The sequence below is a fragment of the Hetaerina americana genome, unplaced genomic scaffold (genome assembly GCF_022747635.1).
Source record: "Hetaerina americana unplaced genomic scaffold, ioHetAmer1.1.p SCAF_8, whole genome shotgun sequence".
In the NCBI taxonomy this organism is placed as follows: domain Eukaryota; kingdom Metazoa; phylum Arthropoda; class Insecta; order Odonata; family Calopterygidae; genus Hetaerina; species Hetaerina americana.
The window spans coordinates 36,654,762-36,678,611 of record NW_027287427.1 but is presented as its reverse complement, the minus strand read 5'-3'; the positions used below and the strand labels follow the sequence as shown (position 1 = coordinate 36,678,611).

The window sequence follows — 23,850 nt, the reverse complement described above, 5'->3', positions numbered from 1 at the left end:
AACGTACACGTGGAAGAAATGTACAAATATCTATGGGAAGAACTGGAGATAGGAATGAAAGTTGGAGGGGAATTAGGTCTTGATGACTGTTACTACTGTTTCGTACTACCCAATTCTTTAAGATCGCATCTTTCAATAATAGCAGTCATTTTCCTTTTATCTTCGGAAAGGAATGAGAGCTGAGTTTCAGGTTTCGGCTTCGATTGAAGGAATGGAAAGTGTTATAAATAGAAGGTCCCAGACCACAACTTGCAAGGTTAACAGGAGTGGGAGGCGATGCAGGAGAAAGGCACGTGACAGAATAGATGGAATGACGTGCGGGGGGGGGGATACAGGGTGAAGCAGAATGAACTCTCTAGTTTCAAAAAATCACTGAAGAAGCGCAGGTAAATTAGCGAAGTGGGAGTAGCGGCGTTAGCTGGGAGAAAAAACGCCATTTTAGTATTTACCATGCAGTGGTCTAATGAGCATCTAGGCTTTGTCGTAGAAAAGTTATTTAAAAACAATGATAGTGTAGTGGCAACGCAGAGGGCTTATCATTGGCGGTTTGGTTTGACTCGTCATGACAGGGTTCCTGATGATAAAACCATTAGGAAATGGATTAATAGTGTACAAGCGATTGAATCTGAACTTCCTAGAAAACCAGCTGAGCGACCTAAAAGTGTGCGGACACCTGAAAACATCGTGACAGTGAGAGCGTCCATTGAACAGCCTCCATCGCGCTCTGCGCGTAAACAGGCTGCTGCTTTTGGAATATCACCCAGAATGGTGAGGCGTATTTTACACTCTGACTTCACTTACACCCCTACAAAATGATGGTTGTTCAAAAATTGAGTTCAGAAGATTGGGTGAAACATATAGATGCTTGCGAAGCAATCTCAACCTCTGTGCAACCCGACACTAATCTGTGGTCTAGCGATGAAGCGCATTTTCATCTCTCCGGCTCAGTAAATAAGCAAAATTTTCGTTACTGGGCGACTGATAACCATCGCGAACTTCACCAAAGACCTCTTTATAGCCCTTAAGTAACTATTTGGTGCACTGTGTCCTCCATTGGCATCTCGAGGTTCAACTGTTACTATACATTCTGTGCGCTATTGCGAGATGCTAGAAAACATTTGATTCCCCAAAATGAAAGAGTATGGTGAGAAATATGGCTTAAGGCTTTTGGTTTCAATAGGATGATACCACGGCTCTTACCGCCCGTCGTTCACGCTCAATCCTGCAAGAACGATTTCCCGGCCACCTGATCTCCTTACGAGGGGATATTCCTTGGCCCTCTCGTTCCCCGGATTTGAGCCCATGTGCTTTTTTCCATTGGGGATATCTCAAAGCTGAGGCTTACAAAATTCGACCGAGGACCTGGGGAAATTACAGATTTCACCGCTGGAATAATGCAAAATATGCTGAGGAGAGTTTACGAAAACTTTTTGGAACTACTTAACACGTGTATCGCTCCCTAAGGTCATCACCTGGATGAAAAATTTTTTGAAACCTAGAGAAAACAAAATGACATTAAATTTAGTTATCAGAAATAAAATTTTTTCATAATTATCTGGGTTGTTTTTTTTTACAATTAATCCAACAAATTAAGGAGTCCATTCTGCTTCACCCCGTATTATCAAGGGAAAGGACGTGATTCTGACCTGTTGTATCCGTGCGAGAAGGAGAGGATGGATCCTGAGTTTGTCTCCTCCTGCCTTAGTGAGGCTGCAACCGTGAACTCTTCGCTCTGCCTCAAGATGGCCACGGCCCTCTCGAACACGGAAGTCGGAAGCCGGAGTTCTCGGGAATCACCTGTAGGGGCGGATAGTAGCTGAGGTGGTGGCGGGCGACGCGAGAGAGTGGGGGGAACATGTCTCCTGGGCCACCGTGGGGACCTCGGCAGGTGCTCCCGGAGAAGGGGGACGCCGGGCAGGCCGAGAGATTTAAGGGTGGAATGACTCGAGCCTCCCGGTGCCTCGCACCGACTTTTCTCATTGTGAAATTGCCCATCCCTCTAATGCCACACACATAAATGTTAATCTTTTACGTAAGCAGCACTCATCGCTGTTATAATTAATTCAAGAAATTACCACAAAAATGTCTTATTTTACAGTAGTGACGACCATTTAGCGGAATGGCGTAGAAATTGCAAATGAGTAATTGTTTTATCAAAGAGAATAGGCAAAATTATTCATACTTTGGCTTGGACCTTTGGCACATTTCTCATATTGTTCTTTAAATACCATTAGCATATAACTGAAAAAAAGGAAAACATAAAATTTTCACATTGCAAACACTCATTTATTTTGAGTAGGACACACAAGCGGAAGCGTATGCAAGCATTGTATTACGCAAATTACCCTAATCACACCGCCCTTTGTCATGCTGTTGTTAACTGTCAATGGCATATTTAGCTATCGTGTAAATGGCATGTATGCTTTCTTCTATAGAGATGGAACGAGAAACACTAATGTAAGTTCATTGCATTTAAAATTAAACTTCTCCAAAAAATAGCAACTCTAAATAAGGTGTAGTCGAACTAAATAAATGAGAGGAGAATGCCCAAAGTATTACATTTCAGAATCAATTTCCTTAATGTGGTTTGAAATATATCAACTTTAAATGCCTCTTTGTGATCACAGGTCCCGGAAATTTTGGTGCAGCTAAAATTACAGAAGGCAGTTTAGTTTCCATGCTTGTACATGTAAACCACAGAACTTGAGGTGAAAATATCATTGGAGTCGAAACAATCTTAATGAAACACCAAATAACCTATGAAACCATAGCATACATCATGTAAAATTTACCTGTAATCTGGACGTTTCATTTTATCACAAAAATTACGTAAAATGAGATAATATCACATTACCTAAATAGTGAAACATGTTTAATAAGTTCACCCATTATTTGATTTTTCTTACAGAATTTCCTATTCATTAATAACCCCACACTTGAGGATAATAACTGTATCATATACCATTCTTAGGATAGGGAAGTTTCATTGACCGTATACATACACTATACACTATGTACTTCTTAGGAAAGGGGAGTTCTGTGCACTGAAAATGAGAAACATGTAACTTTATGTTAAGGTACTGCCTGCCCCGTGTCAGCGTTCACCTTGTAACGCTGGAACGATCTATCTCTTTAAAGGTCGATCGCCCAAGTTTTGCCGGGGAACCCAGGTGTATCTGCCTATCTCGAATGGACTTCGAAAGTAGAAATACCTTTTGTAAGAGGTGTATTGAAAGTCCATATCAATATTGTTTCATGCAAAATCTCCTTACAAATGCAAAAAAAACCTCTGATACTACTTTAAAAATAAAGTCATGATGAAGGCTGATATCTCTGTACATTTATAATGAGTAACAAGGATTCAAAAGCAGTCCTTCAAAACAATAACATCATTTGGCAGTGTTAATGGTTGATTGGTATCATTGACAAAGTCTATAGATGTAACAAGATGAGATAGAAAACACATTATTGTGACTAAACTGTGCACCATTCCTGTAGTGGTTGACTAGACGAACTGTAAAAATAATTTTTTATGATCTTGATCTCCTATCATCTCGGACGTCGAAAAAACAGGAAAACGCCAACAGGTAGTCAAACCATTACGGGCCTTGTAAAGAACACTTAACACTGAATATGTGATGTAAGAATCGTGCTGTAGACGATTTGTGTTTTGGAAAAATGTTTTTTTTCCATACTTGGCCATAATAGTTAGTCATAATTTTTATATGTTTTGCATTTATTACTGTACCTACATGAAATTTGAAAAGTTTATAAATAGAGTACATAATTAAAATAAAGTGTTGAAACATGAGGTCACTAATGATATATATATATATATATATATATATATATATATATATATATATATATATGTATATGTATATATATACATATATATATATGTGTATATATAGATCTATATATATATATGTGTATGTATATATATGTATATATATTACAAGAAAGCGTTTAAATTTACCTTAAACCAAAACAAGCATTTTAAATATCTTTCCGTTAAAGAACTCAAAAGTAACTCAACTTTGGGAGGCCTCTTAATGCAGTCTATTAACATCCATTCTATCACCAAGAAAAATGTTACGAAATTCATTTTTTAACATGGGAAGCAATATACCGCACGGAAGAGAACAATAGTAAACGAGTGGTAAGGGGTTGAAATTTTAAGAAATAAGAGACCGTGAGAAAACGCTCCCACAAAAATTAGGATTTTATTTTTTAGAATTTAGTTCGCTTCGAGAAAGTAAGAAGTTGAGTTTTTGCAAAAATAAGCATTTTGGCATGCTTAAAATTTATTTCAGGAATTTAATTGTTAGTTTTATCCTGTATATTTGTAATTTTTATTCATATATTTGTTAATTACATAATTCATCTAAAGATTTTTTTGAGTTTTTCAAGAAGGATAACATTAACAAACGGTCATGTGTTTATATCAAACTTAGACGATTAGAAAACCCAATAACACCCTACAAAATGCAATAAAGAATCGAAGAGGTGAAAATAAATTTTGTATACCAACTGATGGACAATGCGCGACCTAGAGAATTCAACGTAAGTAAATGGCCTAAGGTCCCTAGAACACATTTTGACAATTTTCCTAGAGTCAACTATAATTGAGATTTCGAGGACAAAACAATCATCAGGAAAACTGGGCAACAAGATATTTTATATGAATTATAAGTCGCATAATATTTATATGAATGTGCGAGTAAACATTTTTCTAAAATTGGTGGATTGTACGTGACACCTGAGGGCTATTTTAATATTTTCATGATGTTTTAGATGGAATTTCGAAATCAATCATAAAATTTCTTTAAAATGCCAGCCACAGTGTTTTCACGAAAATTTTCCATTAAAATATTTTTTTTAACACTGATTCGGAAAAAATTCGTTTCATAAGGGTTTTTACAGAATATTTCCTTTGGTGAACTTTTTCGTAGTTGACATGTGTAAGAAACAGTAACAATTCTTTCAGAAGTGTTTTGAATTGATTGAAAATAATAAATCAAAAGTCTTGAAAGTAGAGCTATAGAAATTTTCTCCCCCTTAGGACAATATAACATATCTTCGAGTGCATAACGCTTCCTTGTCCCCACCTAATATTGTATCTGAATCTTTCTTAACTCTAACAAGAAAGTTCATCCGACGCAGTGAAGTATTGAGCTAAGTGCGGTAGAGCATAAAATAAAAATTAAGGAATCCAAAATCGCCGTAATGCCAGGACGGCTTGAACACGCGGAGGCTTCTTTAACCACAAAAACCTTTCACGCCAAGAGAATCGACAGCGGGGGGCCCGGGAGAAACCAACTTTCATGACGTCCCATGTTTTAAGCTCTATGCAAATTAGGAAACACGATATCCCTCGCGCGCTCCTGCCTAACCCTTATAATAGTGGATCGTTTTTCACCAGGGGCCATGGAGGGTGAGAGGTAAGAGGCCCTGTTTATGACCCATCATTAGGTAACGTGATCTAGGGTCGTCAGTGTCGGAGACATGGAGTCTCTCATGCTTGGAGCCTTGCTAAACATGAATCTGTAATAAATTCTATTGGAAGAGTAGAGAGGACGGATTGGAGGGGTAGACGGTATGCATCAGGGAGCTCTCTTACTCCTGATGAAAAATAATTTAGTTCTAAGGGAGTAGCTCCTTATAGTGCGTGACTTTTCATGAGTTGAGGTTTTATGCATCGTTTTTTTACTTGGAATGAGTTGTTACTAGTGTGGTTTACGATTTACTCAGCGCTGCATTTTCTTTGCCAGAGACGAAGGTGTTTCTACAATAAACCACATCATGGCCAATTCTTTTTGCACGATTAACCGAAGTCGATTATTTATATTATATTAGCATTTCCTCTTTAAAAGTATATCAGTGTAAAGCGTCCGTAAAAGATGTGCCACAAAAATTCTTCACTCGGTGAGGCGAATGAAATGCACAAAAATAGAAAGTAAATCGTGTTATAAGGCGGATTCTGCGGGTTAATCATGGAACCTTAGAAGTGAAATTAGGCAAAAGGACGGAGAATCCTACGTATGTTTCATACACAAACCTCAATGAGTGAACACAAAATAGGACGTGATGGAATATTGAAGACTAAGGTAGAGGAAAGAACGTCAGGCAAGCGAGGCAACAGGGGGAAAAAGGGGTTGTTCGACGGAATAGAAAGAAAGTATAAAATATGCGGAATTTAAGTAGGGTCTATTTTAGGGCTAGGCCTCACATTAGATCTTTCAAGTAAGCCTTAGAAATGTAGCGGTAGTCAGTCTGTGCCCGTCAAAAACGTACATAATAAGTTATTTATTCATTAGCATTTCAGTCAAAAGATTCATTCACTGCAACCATTCATTCTTCTCTATTCGCTCTCAATTCTCTCAACTATTAATAGCTTTTCTGTTTTACGTCTTTCTTAATTAGTTTCGTGGACTTATCTCTTTGTCTTCCTCACGAGATTTTTCTCTTTTCCCTTTTATTATGTTTTTTTTTGCTGTAGAGTTCTCCATATAATCATTTCATCCTCTGCTCTTCTGTATACTTTGTTCATCCCAGATCCGTCGAGTGCCCACTTTCTCTACGAACGTTTTAATGAACCACTGCCTTGTTGACAGCCTCAGGTTCTTTGAGCATAGCAACGTTCTTCATGAGCTGTTCTTCGCATGATATCGATAGAATTTCATTCATCCCAATTTATACTGTTGCCCAAGGTAGATGAAGGATTCCACCTGCTCAAGTTTCACTCCTCAAATTGAGAAATGAGCCTTCAGCTTCTCTCATCCACACAAAAGAATTTTGGTTTTCTTCTTGTTGATTCTCATATTATACAGGGTTCGTCCGGAAAATAAGTGTACTGATTTGATTGTCTTTTTTGACAAAAGGGGAGTCGTCCACTACGAATTTGTACCTGAACGACAAACTGTAAATGCTGCATTTTACGTCCAAGTGCTCGACAGGCTTCGAAAACGAGTCGCCCGCGTCCGGCCAGCGATCAAAAACATCTGGCGGCTGCATCACGACAATGCGCCGTCTCACACCGCGCTTGTCGTGTCGGACTTCTTGGCCAAGCACGGCGTGGCAACGATTCCGCACCCGCCCTGCAGCCCGGACTTGGCACCACCGGACTTCTTTCTGTTCCCGAAGATAAAGAGGAGTTTGAAAGGAACGCGATGCGGGACTTTGGACGCCGTCAAAGAGGCCGTACGACGTGTCTTCGAGAGGCTCCCGATGATGCCTTCGCGGGAGCGTTCCAGGAACGGGAACGCCGCTGGAACAAGTGTATCGACTCACAAGGGTCCTATTTTGAGGAATATTAGCTTAAGATATGTAAAAGTGTAATAAATTTTTTTCCTGAGCTCAGTACACTTATTTTCCGGACGAACCCTGTACTTTCGTAGTACATGTTTCATAGCATTAGGCTCAGAAGGTTGTAGATTTTTCAGAGTATTAAAGCTTTCGATTAATAAAAGAAGCAGAAGGATACCCAACTGAAAGATTCAGACCGACAAATGTTCTTCTACCGATGCCAATTCAGAATATCGACCAAGAAGAAATCTATCAAGCTATTCTAAAAATCAATTTGAAATATGTCGGTGCGGCTGTTGCAGGTGATTGAAATATAAGACCTGGTCTTCAGTAGTGACTTCACTTCAGTATTATTTCGTGGTTGCATTTTTACTTTCTTATCCAAATTTCTCTGCCATTGGCTGTAATGGATGTCAGCATCGCATAGCGGTGGGGTAATATGTTAGGGTAGATCGAAAACAAGAAAAAATTATTCCAGAGAACCTCAACCTTTGAAACTTAAATCTATCAATATAGATCTATATGAGGTTATCTATTAAGAAATGACTCGCTTTTCATTTAAGAAACTGAATATTTGCTGACATAGTAGATTAGTACCTTCAGAAAAATCGCCAATACTTTCGATGAATGAGCACGAAGGAAAGGCATTTCATGTATTTAGATTCGATTGAGTGCCAATCGATAGTGTTCATCTGAGAAAACAAGAAGTTTATGCAGCGATGAATCTATTTTAGTTCAAGTGGGTGGGGTTCGTGATAAATCTCTTAAGAATTGCTGTAAGTGTGATCGAGCTTCATACGTGTTTTTCATGTAGAATCCACGTTCGCATTAGATTCAAATGATTCTATAAACGCACATTTATAAGCATATATTAATAAATTTGAGATGATAAAGCTGATATGACCAGCACATCAGTTTCCCTGTATTTTAGGTACTTTTATTCAAGATTCCAACTTTTGAGAATGAACAATATAAACTGCTACTTGAAACTGTTTTATGGCCTAAATAAAGAGAGGCATTACATGAAACCATAAAATGTAAAATATTATTTGCAAAAAAACCCAAGATTATAATGATTAGTCCGTCACGGTGAATATCCATGCATTCAGCACCAAATTCAATGCTTGAGGTACATGTCAACACTAATTTAATATTTACCTATTTCAGCAACATACTGAGCTGAACGATACGGGATAAATATTTTTTTGCCAATGTTGGTGGAAATTCCTTTGGGAGATATCAGGATATCTCACCCACCTGTGCTCGTTTTGCTTGCATTCTCAAGGGGGAAAGGGATAAACAGCAAAAATGGGCGCTAAATCTACAACTGCTCCAGCTCGCGATATTATCGATATTGGCAAAACCAAAACACGTTTTATTAGCCACAGCTTCTTCGGAAAGAATCGTAGTTTCCATTTGGAGAGGATTTCAATCCTATTTCCACTTCTGAGGTTACCAAACGCCGGAGCCCATCCTCCCAACAATGGATTGGAACTGGGGTTGAATTCCCTATTGGAGTATTGAATTGGGAAAGTGGCTGCTATAACGATCTCTCACGCTGAAGACCCGGGTGATGAGAGCGGCAGGGCTTTTCAAGGGCGCCGGGTGTTCATACAAACAGGTTTACTTCGGTGAGTATTCCATCACAATTTGAAAAGAAGTCACAAACATAATTAATATTTTATTTATTTTATAAAAAAACATCGGGCACCATCCTGATGTACGCGGCTACTAAGAGAAAATAAATCCCCACGGATTTAATATTTAAATCTGTTTTAGAAGTTTGAAGATCCCATAAAAGACCACACCCCAGCGTTTCTTACATGTTGACGATTGTAATACTATTATTGCGGCCGGCCTCACATTCAGATTTCGCACAAATACGGCCTGGGAAGTTTTAGAACATCTGCACTTCGTACTCCAAACAATCATACAGGAGCCTATCAATGTAGGGTGGAACATTAGTGTCACCTAATGGAATACCTAGGCCTTGATAATTAATAGAGGTTTGATGAAGTAAAATATTTCTCCTGTCATCATGTGAATTGTAAGGGATAATACAGTTTTACTCTACACGTAAAATACGGGATGTCCAGAAAGGAAGTTGCGTTTTCAAGTCAAATAAACCTTTTGACAAGAAAACGTTCTATCATATACTTTAAAAGGTGCATTCTCAAACTATTTTTCTACATAGTCGTTATTCAAGCTGATTCATTTATCATATCGATACAATAGGTTTTTAATTCTTTATAAGAAGAAATCTGCCGCCTCACATGTTAACCATTTGTTTATACCATCATGCAATACTGCGTCAATGTCAAACCGCTGTGTTACGAGCACGTCTAGCGAGAGATCCGTAAACGTAAATCGGCGATTTACACGAATTTTTTCATTAATTTTCACCGTCTGTTCATCTGTCATAAGGCTAAGCCGACCACTGCAGTCTTCGTCGTGAACATTGGTGCGGCTAGAGAGTAGGGCAAATGATTACTTAGGGGATGATCAGTTTGGGTTTAGGAAGGGGAGAGGTACGCGTGATGCCATTGCAGTAATGAGATTTTTAATCGAGAGGAATATAGAACACAACCGGGAGGTATTTGCCTGTTTCGTAGATTTCGAAAAAGCGTTTGATAGAGTGAATTGGGAAAAACTTATGAGTATATTGCAGAAACTAGGAATAGATTGGAGGGAAAGGAGGCTAATCCGCAACCTGTACATGTCTCAGACTGCTCAGGTGCGGGTGAGAAACGGGGAGTCAGGATGGGCAGTGTTAGGAAGGGGTGTAAGGCAGGGTTGCCCATTATCACCGTTGCTGTTCAACCTGTATGCAGAGGAAATGATTAAAGAGGCATGGGAAGAACTGGAGGTAGGAATGAAGGTGGGAGGGGAATTCGTAAAATCAGTTAAGTTTGCTGATGACCAAGCTTTAGTTTGTCAGTCAGCCAAGGGGCTGCAAGCATTGCTGAGTGAATTGGAAACTCAGTGCGACAGGTATGGGATGAGAATCAATATTAATAAAACAAAGGTTATGCGATTTTCTAGAAAGAAAAAGGCTAAGCTAAACATTAAAATAGGAGGGCAAAAACTAGAGCAGGTAGAACAGTTTACGTATCTCGGTAGTGTTTTGGACCAACACGGTCAAAGTAGTGGGGACGTAAGGAGAAGAATTGTGCTAGGCAAAGAGGCTTTCACAAGGAGGAGGGAGTTGATGACAGGGACGTTGAGTAAGGATGTTAAGAAAAGACTCGTAAAAACTTTGATATGGAGTGTAGCTATGTACGGCACGGAGACGTGGTCATTGGAGCAGGAGGATAGACGTAGACTGGAGGCTTTTGAAATATGGGTGTGGAGAAGAATAGAGAAGGTGAAATGGACAGAGAAGAAAACAAATGAGGAAGCACTTGGTATGGTGGGCGAAGAGAGGGGTTTGTTGGGAGAAATCCTATGGAGGCAGGAAAAGTGGATGAAGGGGGTATTGACTGGTAGTCGGATGTTGAAGACTATGATAGAGGGGAAAATGTTAGGCAAACGAGGAAAGGGAAGGAGCAGGATTGGGATGTTGGACTGGATGAAGGGAGGAACCACAAGTACTCAGAGATGAAGAGGGACCAGGATGTTGCGTTTTGCTAGGAGTCACAAATTATATAATTAGTAGTTATGTCCATCCAAAAACCTACCTTAACCGGTAGATTACCTAATAATAATAATTATATACATATATATATATATATATATATATATATATATATATATATATATATATATATATATATATGTGTGTGTGTGTGTGTGTGTGTGCGCGCGGAAGACTTCGTAGGAACGAGAGGTAAGGAATGTGATAGCGCTCATGATGTGAAAAATAGCGAGAGATTCATTAAAAGTGCCACAGAAAAGGGAAGCAAGTTATATACAGGTATATTACAGTCCTTTTATTACTATCCTGTATGCAAGTAAATACGTTGGTTGTGCTTATGGCGCAAACCTATAAATTATATTATTTTTCGACCTACAATTTATCTAAATCTCTAATAATAGACACTTGTTTTCCCATGGTAGTACTTCGGTGAGGCGTGTTAAAATTTTTAAATTCATGTGCACAACTCGTTTACTCAACGATCCATTTTAAGAAGATTTTTTTACACCATTATTCTCAAAATATACACTTTAAATTAATCCCATGACTCAACTCCATTCACGGTCTTTCTTACGTGTTTAACTATATAATGATTCAACCATCGCATGTTTACGCTACGGAGTAAAGAGCAATCGTGCAGTAATTGCAACCGTCCGCCACTCTCGGTAACAGGGACGGAAATCCAAACGAACATTAACGCTAGTCAACATTTTCATTACAGGGAGCGGCGAGTAGATAAGAAAGCGACAGGAGCAAAACACACAGAGAGAACTTCAAGGACGGAACGTGAGAATAGTTGGAGCTCTTCCGGGTTCAAATTGGACCAGTGCCCTTTAACGAAATTAAGGCCAGATGTAAGGAATTAAATTTGCACACCGACGAAAGTGCGTTATTGACATTCGTATGAACTGTTGCTTGTCTATTGTTGAAAATTCACAAGGTGAGCAAGTTGCTATTCACGTTTTCCTCCACTAGCGTCTTATGTTAAACGGAGTTATAATTCACTCTCTTCTCAATGAAAATATCGATAGTAATTGGTAACATCAAGATGTCACCCGAGAAGGAGAACCGGCCCCGCACCTCTCCCACGTGTTTCATTCGGAAATGCTTATTTTCCTCAACCAAACACTTCTTAGGATAAAACTTCTCAGCGACAAAAAAATCTTAACAATGAAGGGCGGTCGTAGAATTTTTAGTGATGGTCCCTCGGGATAGATTTGATTCAAGATCGAAACAAACCACTCTTGCCATGTATTTCGTTTTGAACTGACATAAGGTGCAATCCAACTCGGGCCTCCTCGGTTCATTTACAAAAGATATTATGTCAACCTTATTCGATACGATTACAGTCCGTGCGTCATCAAGTAGTACATAAAGAATTTTTACGACGACACTATTGCTCCCTTACAATTAGAGTGAATTTGAGACAATAGCTGTCTAGGCGGTGCCTTCGAGGATTTTCGTATTAAGAACTTGGCGTTGCGTTAAGAAAAAGTGCATTCACCATGAATTTCGACAAACGCGGTAGAATTTCAACTTGACGCAACTTCAAAGTACTGCACAAGGACTGCCAGCGGCCTATTCTCTAAGCCTTATAGCTCATATTCCCAAACTGTTTCGTATTGCGACCCCATTTTGTAATATCAAAGGGACCTGCTAACCCTGTTACATCCCAAAAGGTTTTCTAGAACGGCATAAGAAAAAACATAAAAATATCCATATTTTTATGGGTTATATTTGAGGGTAAAAATTATGACATTATTCAAACTTTTAGACGTTTGTTTAAATTAAAATTGATTATAAATCAATACGTTTTTTGAGCTTAATCTTTTACCTGGCGACCCAAGGAAAACCCCTTTTCGACCTCATTTAGGGTTATGACCTTTGGGTTGGGAACCCGTGGCCCAAAAGAGACATGAAAAACTTGGCCCACTACTTCTCAACACAAAACCTCGGAAAAACAGGTGTCCCGTCGATGCAATAATGACTATGGGAATATTCCGAGGTGGTAACTCAAAATACCTCGGCAGGCCGTGAACCTCGTGTCCGACACGCTAGCCCAGAAATGAGGCAACGGTAAACACGAGCGTGTTGGTGACACCTTCCTGACATGCGAGGACTAAACCCTCGGATTTGAACTGAGAACCTGAGAAACGTTAGACGGCGAATATCAGCTCCTTTAATAGAAATGCGTTTCCACGTTTCGATAGAACACCCATCAATGGTGAGCCTCTTGAGCAAGATCTTCTGCTAAGCTCTCTTTATTGTCTTCATCATGTGCCTGAGGACATCATCAGCCTTTAACAATACGATGAATTTGTCGCTCATGTTCTAATGCTTCCACGGGGAGAAAGGCCCGCGCCAGATCTGTCCAGCGCCCTCTCCTCCACCTGGAATGGAAACGTCCTCGTCCCTGCACTCTCGTGGTTCTTCACGAGACGCAACAGGGTGGCTGTGCTCTGGAGCAATATGCATATTTCACCCGGAAATACTCTGTGCTGATGAAACAACACACTCAACGTCTCTCTAACACCTAGAATTTGATAGATAGAGAGATACACTCTGGCGACGGAAGATTTCTGGTGATCACAACGATAGATGGTCGTCATTTTATTTAGCTTCCTGTCTAAGTTTTGCAATTAATTTTAGATTTATTTGATGCAATAAAGCAGTGTTGATACCACAAACATAATCATGTCCTTCATAGACAGCTGAGAACTCCAGAATCATTTGATACTTTTTCCATTTTGCGGTTAACCTTTCCTTAACCCCGGCCATTTCATGCATTAAATGCTTAATATGAGTATTCGATGTTTAATACCAGTATTCAATGCTTAATACGTATATTCAAGCGTCTCACCGTCATATAGTTTACGAATGATGCTTTCGTCAACAACACGAATTTCCACCTTTTTCACCCGATAACCTGCCTTTTGTCAGGTGGATGATTACCCGTTCAGCAGGAAATTTATGTCACAAAATGTTACAAATAACAAATGCGAAATGGATATTCGACCACTGCGACGACTCATGCGTAGAAATTGAAGATTAATGTGAAGAAGCAACCCTTGGATGCTTGATATCGGCGAAAAATCGTGGGATAACCAATAGTCTGTGTCGTTAGCGAAATAAGCCATTAAAAGCTCGACCTCGCACGCAAGAGCACGCATCATCACGGAAGGCCGTCCATCCTTCGACATGGAGAGATTGGGAGCTGGGTGAGGGGGAGGGGGAGATATTTGGGGGACAGTCCCATTCAGGTAGGTCGGCCGAAATCTACTAGTGGAAGCGAGAGTCGTCATCATCCTGGGACCTGGGGGAGTGAGAGGAGGGGGAGGGGAGTTGAATAGGTGGAGGAAGAGGCGAAAGAGGAAGTGGAAAGGGATAGAGAGAGAGAGAGTGGTGCGGCCGGGGACGGCGGGAGGCATAACGATCGGGATGATCGTCGCAGTGCGGCTATGTGGGGATAGACGGAGGGTGTCTAGGAGGCGAAGGAGGGAGGATTTAGGTGCCTATCGGGGGGAGAACACCGTATTTATCCAATCACAAAAGACCGCTAGCATTTGAATATATTAGGGATGTGGGGCATTGAGAGCCGCCGCGACAGGGCACGCGAAACATTGGTTTGGCCACGCGGAAGCTATAAATTCGTAATTTTTGTTTGCAACGAATTACTGGAGCGATTTCTTTGGACTGTGGGCCATTTAGATCCCCAAGAGTGCCACTTATGGAACACTACAATGAAAAACAAATTGTTGATCCTGTAGAAGGACTGGAATTCAGAGCCCACGATCGATAGACTGGCGCGTTACTCTCAGACCTAAAGTGAACGGTTGCAAAGTAATACTTCGAGGGCTTGGTTATCTTTGGAAGGTGGTCACAGATCTCGATAAAATTGATTATCCTTGGGTATTGGATATATTTTAGACTAACCTTAAGTGTGTTTAAAAATGATCACCTGGAAGACTCATGGCAATAACATTTTTTAATGAGTAGGAGAATAAAAAGACAATAGTGCACAGCTATGAAAAAGCGCTACAGAAGAATAGGAAGAAATGGACATATCACGCCCTTCTGGTAACCGAAGACATCCCAACGTACCATAGCTACTTGCGATTTATATGGAAAAATAAAAGGAAAAAAAACTGCAGTTGTATAGGTGAAAGATACTAGATATTTTGTAAGCTTAATTGTGCTCGGACAAGGGAAAATGACAACTAACATTCAATTTGGGAGTACTGTAACAGATTCGGATTGTACACAATAAGTCAAACCCGCATGGAAACGAGCAATTAAATGAAGTTAATCTAAGGAAGAGATAATTTAAGACAGAATAAGAATCTTCAACAGATTTAGTTAGAGAAGACTAAATGGATCCACAAAAAGACATTTATACATTTATATTCTATCGTTTTATTGCCTTACGGAACAATTGTTTCTCAAAACAAATTTTTGAGACTTGGCAAACAAAGCACCAACTTTTCACAAGCTACTATGCACAAATCACGTAGTTTCAGGCGTGATTTTGTGAAATTTGAGCATACTGGTGAAAAATTAGTGGCACTTTTTCACTTGATATTTATATAAACCACGACCGGTTTCGAGATACTACATCAAATTGACCTGAAAATGATGAAGCACATCGAAACCGGTCCTAGTTTATATAAATATCTCGCGGAAAAGGGCTACTATTTGTTCATTATTAGCTACTATGTCCATACAGAGAGAGAGAGAGTCAAAATTCTGGAAAGTACATGAATAGAAGAAAAGGTGGACCAAGTTATTGTAAGAACTAAGGAATATAATAATCTCAAGGAGGTGATTATATGGAAGAAGTTTGAAAAGAGGACATTTACAGCTGAGAGTGGCGTGAATGGGCTGAAATATAAGCAGATTTGAATACAGACAGAAAGTGCAAAACTGATTGGCATTTTATTATTTAATTATACGAACTGTATGAGCCCCCTCGCACAAATATTCACTCAATTAACACAACAAAGACGAGTGTCATAAATAAAGACATTCCCAAAGGATTTATATAAGGCAAATTGAGATGGGAATGGCGAATGTCCCTGATGTCGCCAGTTGCTGACCGCAATACCCTGCATTACGACGACGAACATCACCTTTAGCGACCGTATTAACAAATTTTGGTTAGTCAGTCGTATAATTTCTTCTCGTGCTTTAAATTAATAAATTAAAAATACTCGAATACGCGAAGTTTTCAGAGAATTATTCGTACGGGAGTTTAATAATTACTTATCCGCTTGGGCACTATTACATTAAAAATTGTTTGCAATTGAGATACGTCGCAACCTATCTCATGAGTCATGAAATAGGTTGCGATGAGATGAGCGATAGAATGAGATGAGTCATTTACAAGAGGGGGTAACAAATGGATGGGAGAGAGAATGTAGTTGTGAAATATTAGGGCAGAATAAAGCTTCGTCTTCTGGATAACAAATGAGGGCTTCCAAAAGGCTAACGCAGACAGTTAATATACTCGGCGTTTTATGTGGAACAAAATAAACATCACAGAAAGTTTCCAAACCGTGGATTGCATATCATGAAGAGGCTCAAAATTTTTATAATACTTCAAAGCAGATGGGCGAAGCAATTTTCGCGATTATTTTTCGGAAAAATTTAATGTTGCGGGTTTGCGAATATTTTGGGGGTCATATTTTATAAACCTAAGGACTCTTAATGAAATTTAATTTTTTACTTGATTTCAATAATGGTAAAATTTCTCAATGCTTGTGAGAAAGCTATGGATACTTATTTTTCTAAAAAGGGATACACAACTGAATTTTCGTACTAGCGGCAGCTCGATGGTAACAAGCTGCATTCATGTTTGTCACGCGCGATCTTATAATGCATGTATTTTAACTAAAATTATGTCTCAAAAGTTAAGTTTTGAAACATTTTGAAGATTCTCTTGCCTTTATCAAGACTGATGGCTGGAGAGGATTGAGTTTTTATCACTCAAGCTAGAAACAACCCTTTACCATATTCGCAAAGAACATTTTACTTTATGAATTCAATCATGAGAAGAGGACTTAAAGTTGGGTGAATTTCGGATGGAAAATCTAAGAACTATCAGCCATTTGCGTTACAGAATTGTACCCATTGTCAAATAATTACACTGACGTTATCGGAATGTGAAGTTTAGTGCACATATTTCTATAACAGAAACCGTATTGGGTTCCTCATGACTAATTTCCTGTACTAATGAATCCGGCTAGACAGCCAAAGTTTTCTTTGCGCTACTACGATCTTCAATAATTTACATTTGAAGCAGCATGATTTTTTCGCCAAACATGAAATATTAATATAAACTTTTAGTGACCCATCCATCAGCGTAAATGTCCCGAAAAGTTTCTATGATCTTCCACGATAACTTATGCGTCTACACTTTGAGCCAACATATTGGAAGAATATAGTTAAGTAGAAGTAAAGGTAGATATACTACCTTGATCAAAAATTTCCCGGAATTTATTCAGAAAAATAAAAATACAAGTTTATTCATCTAAATCTATATTGTCCCCTTCAAAGTAATCCCCATCGACTGCAACACACTTATGCCAGCGCTTGATCCAATCCTCGAAACATTTTTTATATTCGGTTTTCGGTATGTCCATCAGTGCTTCCTGCGATTTTTCCATTACTTCCTCTCGGCTGCTAAAACGCGTTTCCCGTAATGGTTTTTTAACTCGATTGAACAGAAAGAAGTCACAGGGAGCCAAATCAGGTGAATTCGGTGGCTGTTGGATGGTATTTGTTGCATTTTTCGTCAAAAAATTACGAATAATGATAGCACTGTGCGACGGTGCGTTATCATGGTGCAAAATCCACGAGTTTTCTGCCCACATTTCTGGTCTCTTTCGGCGAATTGCTTCACGCAAACGTCTCATAACGCCCAAATAATACTCTTTGTTTACTGTCTGGCCTTCTGGCAAAAATTCATGATGCACTACACCGTTGTAATCCATGAAAACCGTCAGCATTGCCTTCTTTTTTGACTGAAAACGACGTGGTTTTTTTGGTCTCGGCTCATTTGGTGAACGCCATTCACTTGCCTGATGTCTGGATTGCGTGTCGTACTCATAAACCCACGTCTCGTCTCCAGTAATGATCCTTTTGATGAATGTGGGATCGGATTCAGCCTAGCAAATCATGTCTTTTGCGACGTCAACACGGTCTCTTTTTTGCATGAAATTGAGGTCTTTTGGCACCAACTTTGCTGCTACACGACGGAAACCCAAATCATTAACCACAATGTCTTGGGCGGATCCATAGGCAATGTTCAAGTCCTCCGCTATTTCTCTGATGGTTAATTTGCGGTTATTGACCAACATTTCTTTTACTTTATCAATTTTTTCACCGACTTTCGATGTTGATGGTCTGCCACTGCGTTCATCATCTTCGATTGACTCACGACCACTTCTGAACCGCTCGTGCCACTGGTAAACGACCGTTTTTTTTAGAGAATCGTTGCCGAAACACTTTTCCAACATTTCCAACGTCCGTGCGCCACTAAATCCGTTTTTACGCAAAATTTAATACAAGTTCGTTGTTGCAAATTTAAATCCATTTCTGCAATTGTAAAAAATCGCCAACACACACAGAGATAGATGTACTCTTGGCTACGTAACTTTTGCAAATGTCAAGTTATGACACTAAGATTTAAAGGGAATATCAACAACAGATGTACCAATTTAACAAAAAAAAAACAGAACTCAAATCGGAACGATGGGAGCGCCACACGGTGGTTATTCCGTGAACTTTTTGATCAAGGTAGTATACCAAGTCCTTTCCATAAAATATGTTGGTTGTTTTAACTTTTTCAACTTGCGATCGCGAATACTATTATAGTAAGACAAGCAGCGAATCTGTGAGTATCTCTATTTCATTTCCTTCACGCCAGTTATCTAATTTGTTGATAAACCGTGAGGCTTTAATAGATATATTTCTTTCGGTTGCTGAAATAAACAAGGACAACCTCACAAATGAACCCTCTACCCTCCAAGCGACTAGGTGTGGCTTCCTCTCCTCATATTTGGAAGTTGCCCGTGAGTCAATACAACACCACGTCCTCCTCAAAACATAATTTCACAAACCTAGCAGGCTTTCTTCGAGATTTTTTCTAATCCCTTAATAAGAACTTTCTTAGATGGATCCATATGTCTCATTAATGTACCGTTTCTATACATTTTCCCACTAGCATTATAAAGCCAGTTTGCTTTAAGGAGGATCCACATATGCTTCTTGTGTCATTAGCATTTGACCTTTCCCAATACGCGAAATACAATCAAATCCATTTCTCGTATGTAATGCAATGTGTGGAAATTTAGTCTACCAGTTTGGATTGGTTCTGATTAAAATGGAATGTGTAATATTTTTAACAGTCCAGAAATCTATCTAAACTACGTGAAGTAATCAAAAGTATGCTCAATTTGACAAATCTCTATGAATTAGCACATCATCGACAATAGCCTAACTCTGCTGCTGATATGGGAAAATTTGCCGCACAAAAACTCTGATGAATTCTCATTATTCCATTTTTCCTTTTAGAATGTGAGGATTAGGTGCCTACCACAAACTTTCAGAACGTATACTCTTGTACCTGAATAGGGAACTGCTAATGCGAAATTGATTTGCTCACCGTGTTAGTCTGGTAGATAACGCAACCTCCAGATAGCCCTAAGGTTGCGGGCTCGATTTCCGCCACGGAAACGGCTGCTTTGGTCCCTATGATAAGATCTTCCGATAAGAATTAATGTCTTATGTGGATCCAAGTACCCATTCAGTCATCAGAAGTTACGGCAAGCAAAAACATATTTTTGTTAGCATGATTATCCCGTATCCGAGCGCCCAATTCTGATTTCGCCCTCGAATGCGAGAAACGCACCATCTCATATCTCATCTACTTCCTTCCTCAATCTAAAATTCCCCACAGTCGAAATTCAGTAGAGATATTTCGGCGGTAATGGAGTACCAGAGAAGACACTATGGTTGGCGTTTTGAGTGAAGAGTAGGGAACGAGACGGAAGGGAGGGAGGAAGAAGAGGCGAGAAAAAAGTTAACGGCGCGGCGGCGGCTCAAGAAACGACGGCGGAAAGAGGAAGGGAGAGATGACGGATGTGGGGAGAGGCGACGGGGGTGCCGGCCGATGTGAGCGGCCGGAGCTCCGAACGCAATTTCGGTGAAAACCCTGGAGAGGCGTTTATGCAGATTAAACTCAAGCCTCCCACACTTCGGGGACGCATCAACCTTCTTATGCAGCCGTAGAGGGTCGCCCAAAAATAGTCCCGCAATAACATGCTGTGTACACTCAGGGTGAATTATGTCAGTTATTCCACCGAACGCCTGTTAAACCGGAATACAAGCTGTGAGACATGTTGTGACCGTAGGCGGATGGAGAAGATTTGAAAGAACCATCACGAAAATGTAAGGAAAATGTTTAGGGTTATAGGTAATTTCAAAGGAATGACAGTTTCTCACTATTTCCGTCATTGACACTTTATTACTAGACACGTTAAGCTCACAGAACCGTGGGATTTCAAATCAATAAACGCAGGGCAAAGGTTAATGCCATTGGAGTTGGCCGAGGTGAAATTCCCATAAAAGATGAAAATAGCGAATGGGTAGAAAGAGCATTTGGAGGGACTGTATGATGGAAAAAAATAAACGAATATTTTAAAAACGATACCGCACTTGATGGTAAGTAATTGGACTTCATATTATGGGATGACATACTGCAGTACAATATTAGCGAGAAAACAAGACACCAGGAGTCGACCAAAAAGGCAGACAAGGATGAAATAAAAAGACTATTATAAAGCTGACAGAAAAAGCAACCTAAAGAGTCAGGTAAAATGATTATGATGGTCTACAGCTGGAAGAAAAAAGTAATTTCAAAGTAAAAATGGAAAGAAACGTGAGAAAAAATAGAATCTTGTGATTAAATACTGCCGGATTTTTAGTGACAAAAGAAGTATCAGGAAAATTAAATATGGAGGTCACTGTTTTGCAGTTGTGACGCGTTCGCAATGCTCGATAGAAGCAGTAGATAACAGAAGCTATAGGGATGTGATTATTCAGATAAAATAGAAATGAATTAAACAATTCAATTATGATGTCTTTCGAACGGAGAAAGTCAGCCGGGAGAGGAAAATTTTTCAATTCACGAAAATATATTTATTATCACTCTACTACTGGTTTACTCACGTAGGTGACATCTTCAGGTACTTGAAGATGTCACCTATGCAATGAAACTAGTAGTCGCGGGCTAAAAATAAAGTTATTGGAAATTTTAATGTATATTTTATTTCTCCAGAGGAACACTAATTGAACACGCTTTATCATACAGACTCTATCTGAGGACCATGAGGGGGATGCAGAAAATGGAATAACTACTTAAATATACAAAGAATGAAATAGACGACGCAAGTGATAAATGGCGTAAGCGCAAGAAATAATAAAAACTAAAAGAGATTTAGGAGTATAGATATTGCTCGCAGGGAAAAAATCCTAATTTATCGTTTAATGTTCACATACTGCTGATTCTGCTCCGTGCCCAATTAATTCTGATAGCGTTTTTTTCCCAAAATGTAATTTTTTTATGCATGTAATGAATGTGTAAAAAGAAAAATCAAGCATTGATGAAGTTAAAACTAGGTTAACAAATGAAATAAAGATCCATTACTCGATAAATAATATTATAATGAATTAGGAGTAAATTGCATTAACTCATAGGGACTGCTAAATGATATTAAATAAGACTGCATCATCAGTGACCTCTAGATCATTTCATTCCAATAATGAAGGCTAGGCTAGGATGAAATAAAAATACTATTATTAAAATGACAGCAGGGGAAGATCTAAATTACCCTACGAACAAAACAAGAGAAATTGGTAAATTAAAAAATGCTCTTTCTTGAACGTATGTAGGGAAAATAATAGTAAGTAAATAAAATATCTACAAATGGGGTGAATATGCTCTCTTTAGTAATATTCAAAAGTCATCAATGCTATTTAAAGGAAAGCACATATTTAATTTATCATATATTTATACATTATATTTATCATTAGAAGGAAGACGATTCAATGCTAGGCTGAACTTAATAAATAAATTCAGATCCGCATGTTTCAGCACCGAGGTCTCGCAAATTATTCGCACTCCAACATACATTGGTTGCGCTTGGATCATGCATATAAAATTCGGGAACAGGATGCCAGAACTAGCAGACTCAAGGGACAATACGAGATAGCAATTGCAGGGTTATAGATAGCAAAAATTCCACTTGCCACCTTCTGCGTCAAGGGAATAATTAGGTCTACTCAATCGCATGCACTTTCACAAACCTCGTGTGTTTTTTTGTCAAAACCCATTCTTTTCGCATGACCGCATTAAAATGTCATTAAATAATGCAGGGCTCTTTACAGTATTGCTTGCTCTGCCTTTTCTGTTTTTAAGTTTCCCCTTCCATCCCTCATCTCTATCTGTGGGAGAATCCTCCCGCTACCTGCAGCGTTCCCACATTCCCTGCCTGTGTCCATGGAGAGGAGACCGTTTTATGTTGCATGTCCATGAGGTGGTGGAATTTTGCCTTCTTACTTTTAAAACTCTAGCTTGTACTTTATTGGATAAATTTCTTAAGGCATCCTACGGTGCAATTAATTGTTAGATGATATATGTATTTTCATGCGCATAAAATGAAAGGATTTTGGCATGAATGTACATGTCACTGTGGTTATATGGTTACATGGATGTGTTGAATTTGCATGTGATTTTGTCCCCTTTTACAGGTGGTGACCTAACACCCCCCACCAGACGCCCTTGCGGGGTATTGTGTGGATGTAGATATATTTCTTGCAAAATAAATTGGAAAATCCTCAAGAAAACGCTGTCATTTTAACAGATCAATAAATATAATGGTCTACTTAACGCTGCATTTAACAATAGATCTCATATTGCCTCATCCATTAAAAAATAAATAAAATACAGATAAAAAATAAAAATGAAACTCAACGATAACGAATAATTCCAGCATGAGTTTTGCGAAAATATCACAAGCGTGCGGAAAATCGTTGGTCCTGCATTTTAACACTAGTCAACTCTTCCTTTAGAAAAAGCGATTTTTTTTAGATCAAGGGCCCTTTCTCTTTTAATTACTTCTCGCAGGATGAAAACCCTGAAAATCTCAAGGAAATGCTTTTCACCAAATGGGGTGCAAATATGACAGCACGCTGGAGACTTGCTGCGTCGGAATAAAGGTTTATCTGGCAGGGACTGCTGGGCACAGAGAGCAAGAGGTGAAATGATAAAAGATGAGCTTTGAGGAGGCTTGCAGGAGACAACCTCCCCTTCACTCCAGCTTAATCGACCACTCAAAAGGGCGGGCGTGCCTGGGGTCGGGGCAGAGGTCAGAGGAACCATCCATCAAAAACACACCGGAACTTGAAAATGACATTGCGTGAGAGCAACAAAACCTCTCCCCCATAAACCTCCTAATCACTCCGCACCGCTTCCTCTCCAGACGATTCAATTACATTCACCGCCGATGCCCTCGCTTCTACTCTCCTCCCCCCTTCATTCCCTTCGCCTGAGCCCAACCTCTTTCCCCCAGGTCACTCTCCCCTCCCGCCGATGCCGCCCATTCATCCTCCGCGCTGCTCACGGACAATCCCCTCCCCTCCTCAACTACCCACCCCCGCGTACGCACTCTCTCTCTTTCTCTCTCGACTCCCCTCTTACCCCTCCCACCGCAAACCTTCACCTCCTCCCCCTTTTCCCCGCACATCTCTCCGAAAACCACCGTAACATCCCCACTCCCCCGTTCCCATCTCTCCCGCCCTTCACAAATCCCAGTCATAGCTCACGTCCAAATGGTCCCGCTAAAAACTTC

At 39.6% G+C, this 23,850-nt stretch overlaps 1 protein-coding gene across 3 annotated transcripts in view; it reads right to left on the bottom strand.

The window, feature by feature from the left end:
• LOC139698117 (protein kinase C-binding protein NELL1-like) overlaps positions 1-23,850 on the bottom strand; it is a 197,812-nt gene that overhangs the window by 49,260 nt on the left and 124,702 nt on the right. For all 3 annotated transcript variants that reach the window (XM_071597040.1, XM_071597039.1, XM_071597041.1), the window contains exon 3: positions 1,647-1,797. In XM_071597040.1, coding sequence (XP_071453141.1) covers positions 1,647-1,797 — 151 coding nt within the window. The remainder of the gene's footprint in view (positions 1-1,646; positions 1,798-23,850) is intronic.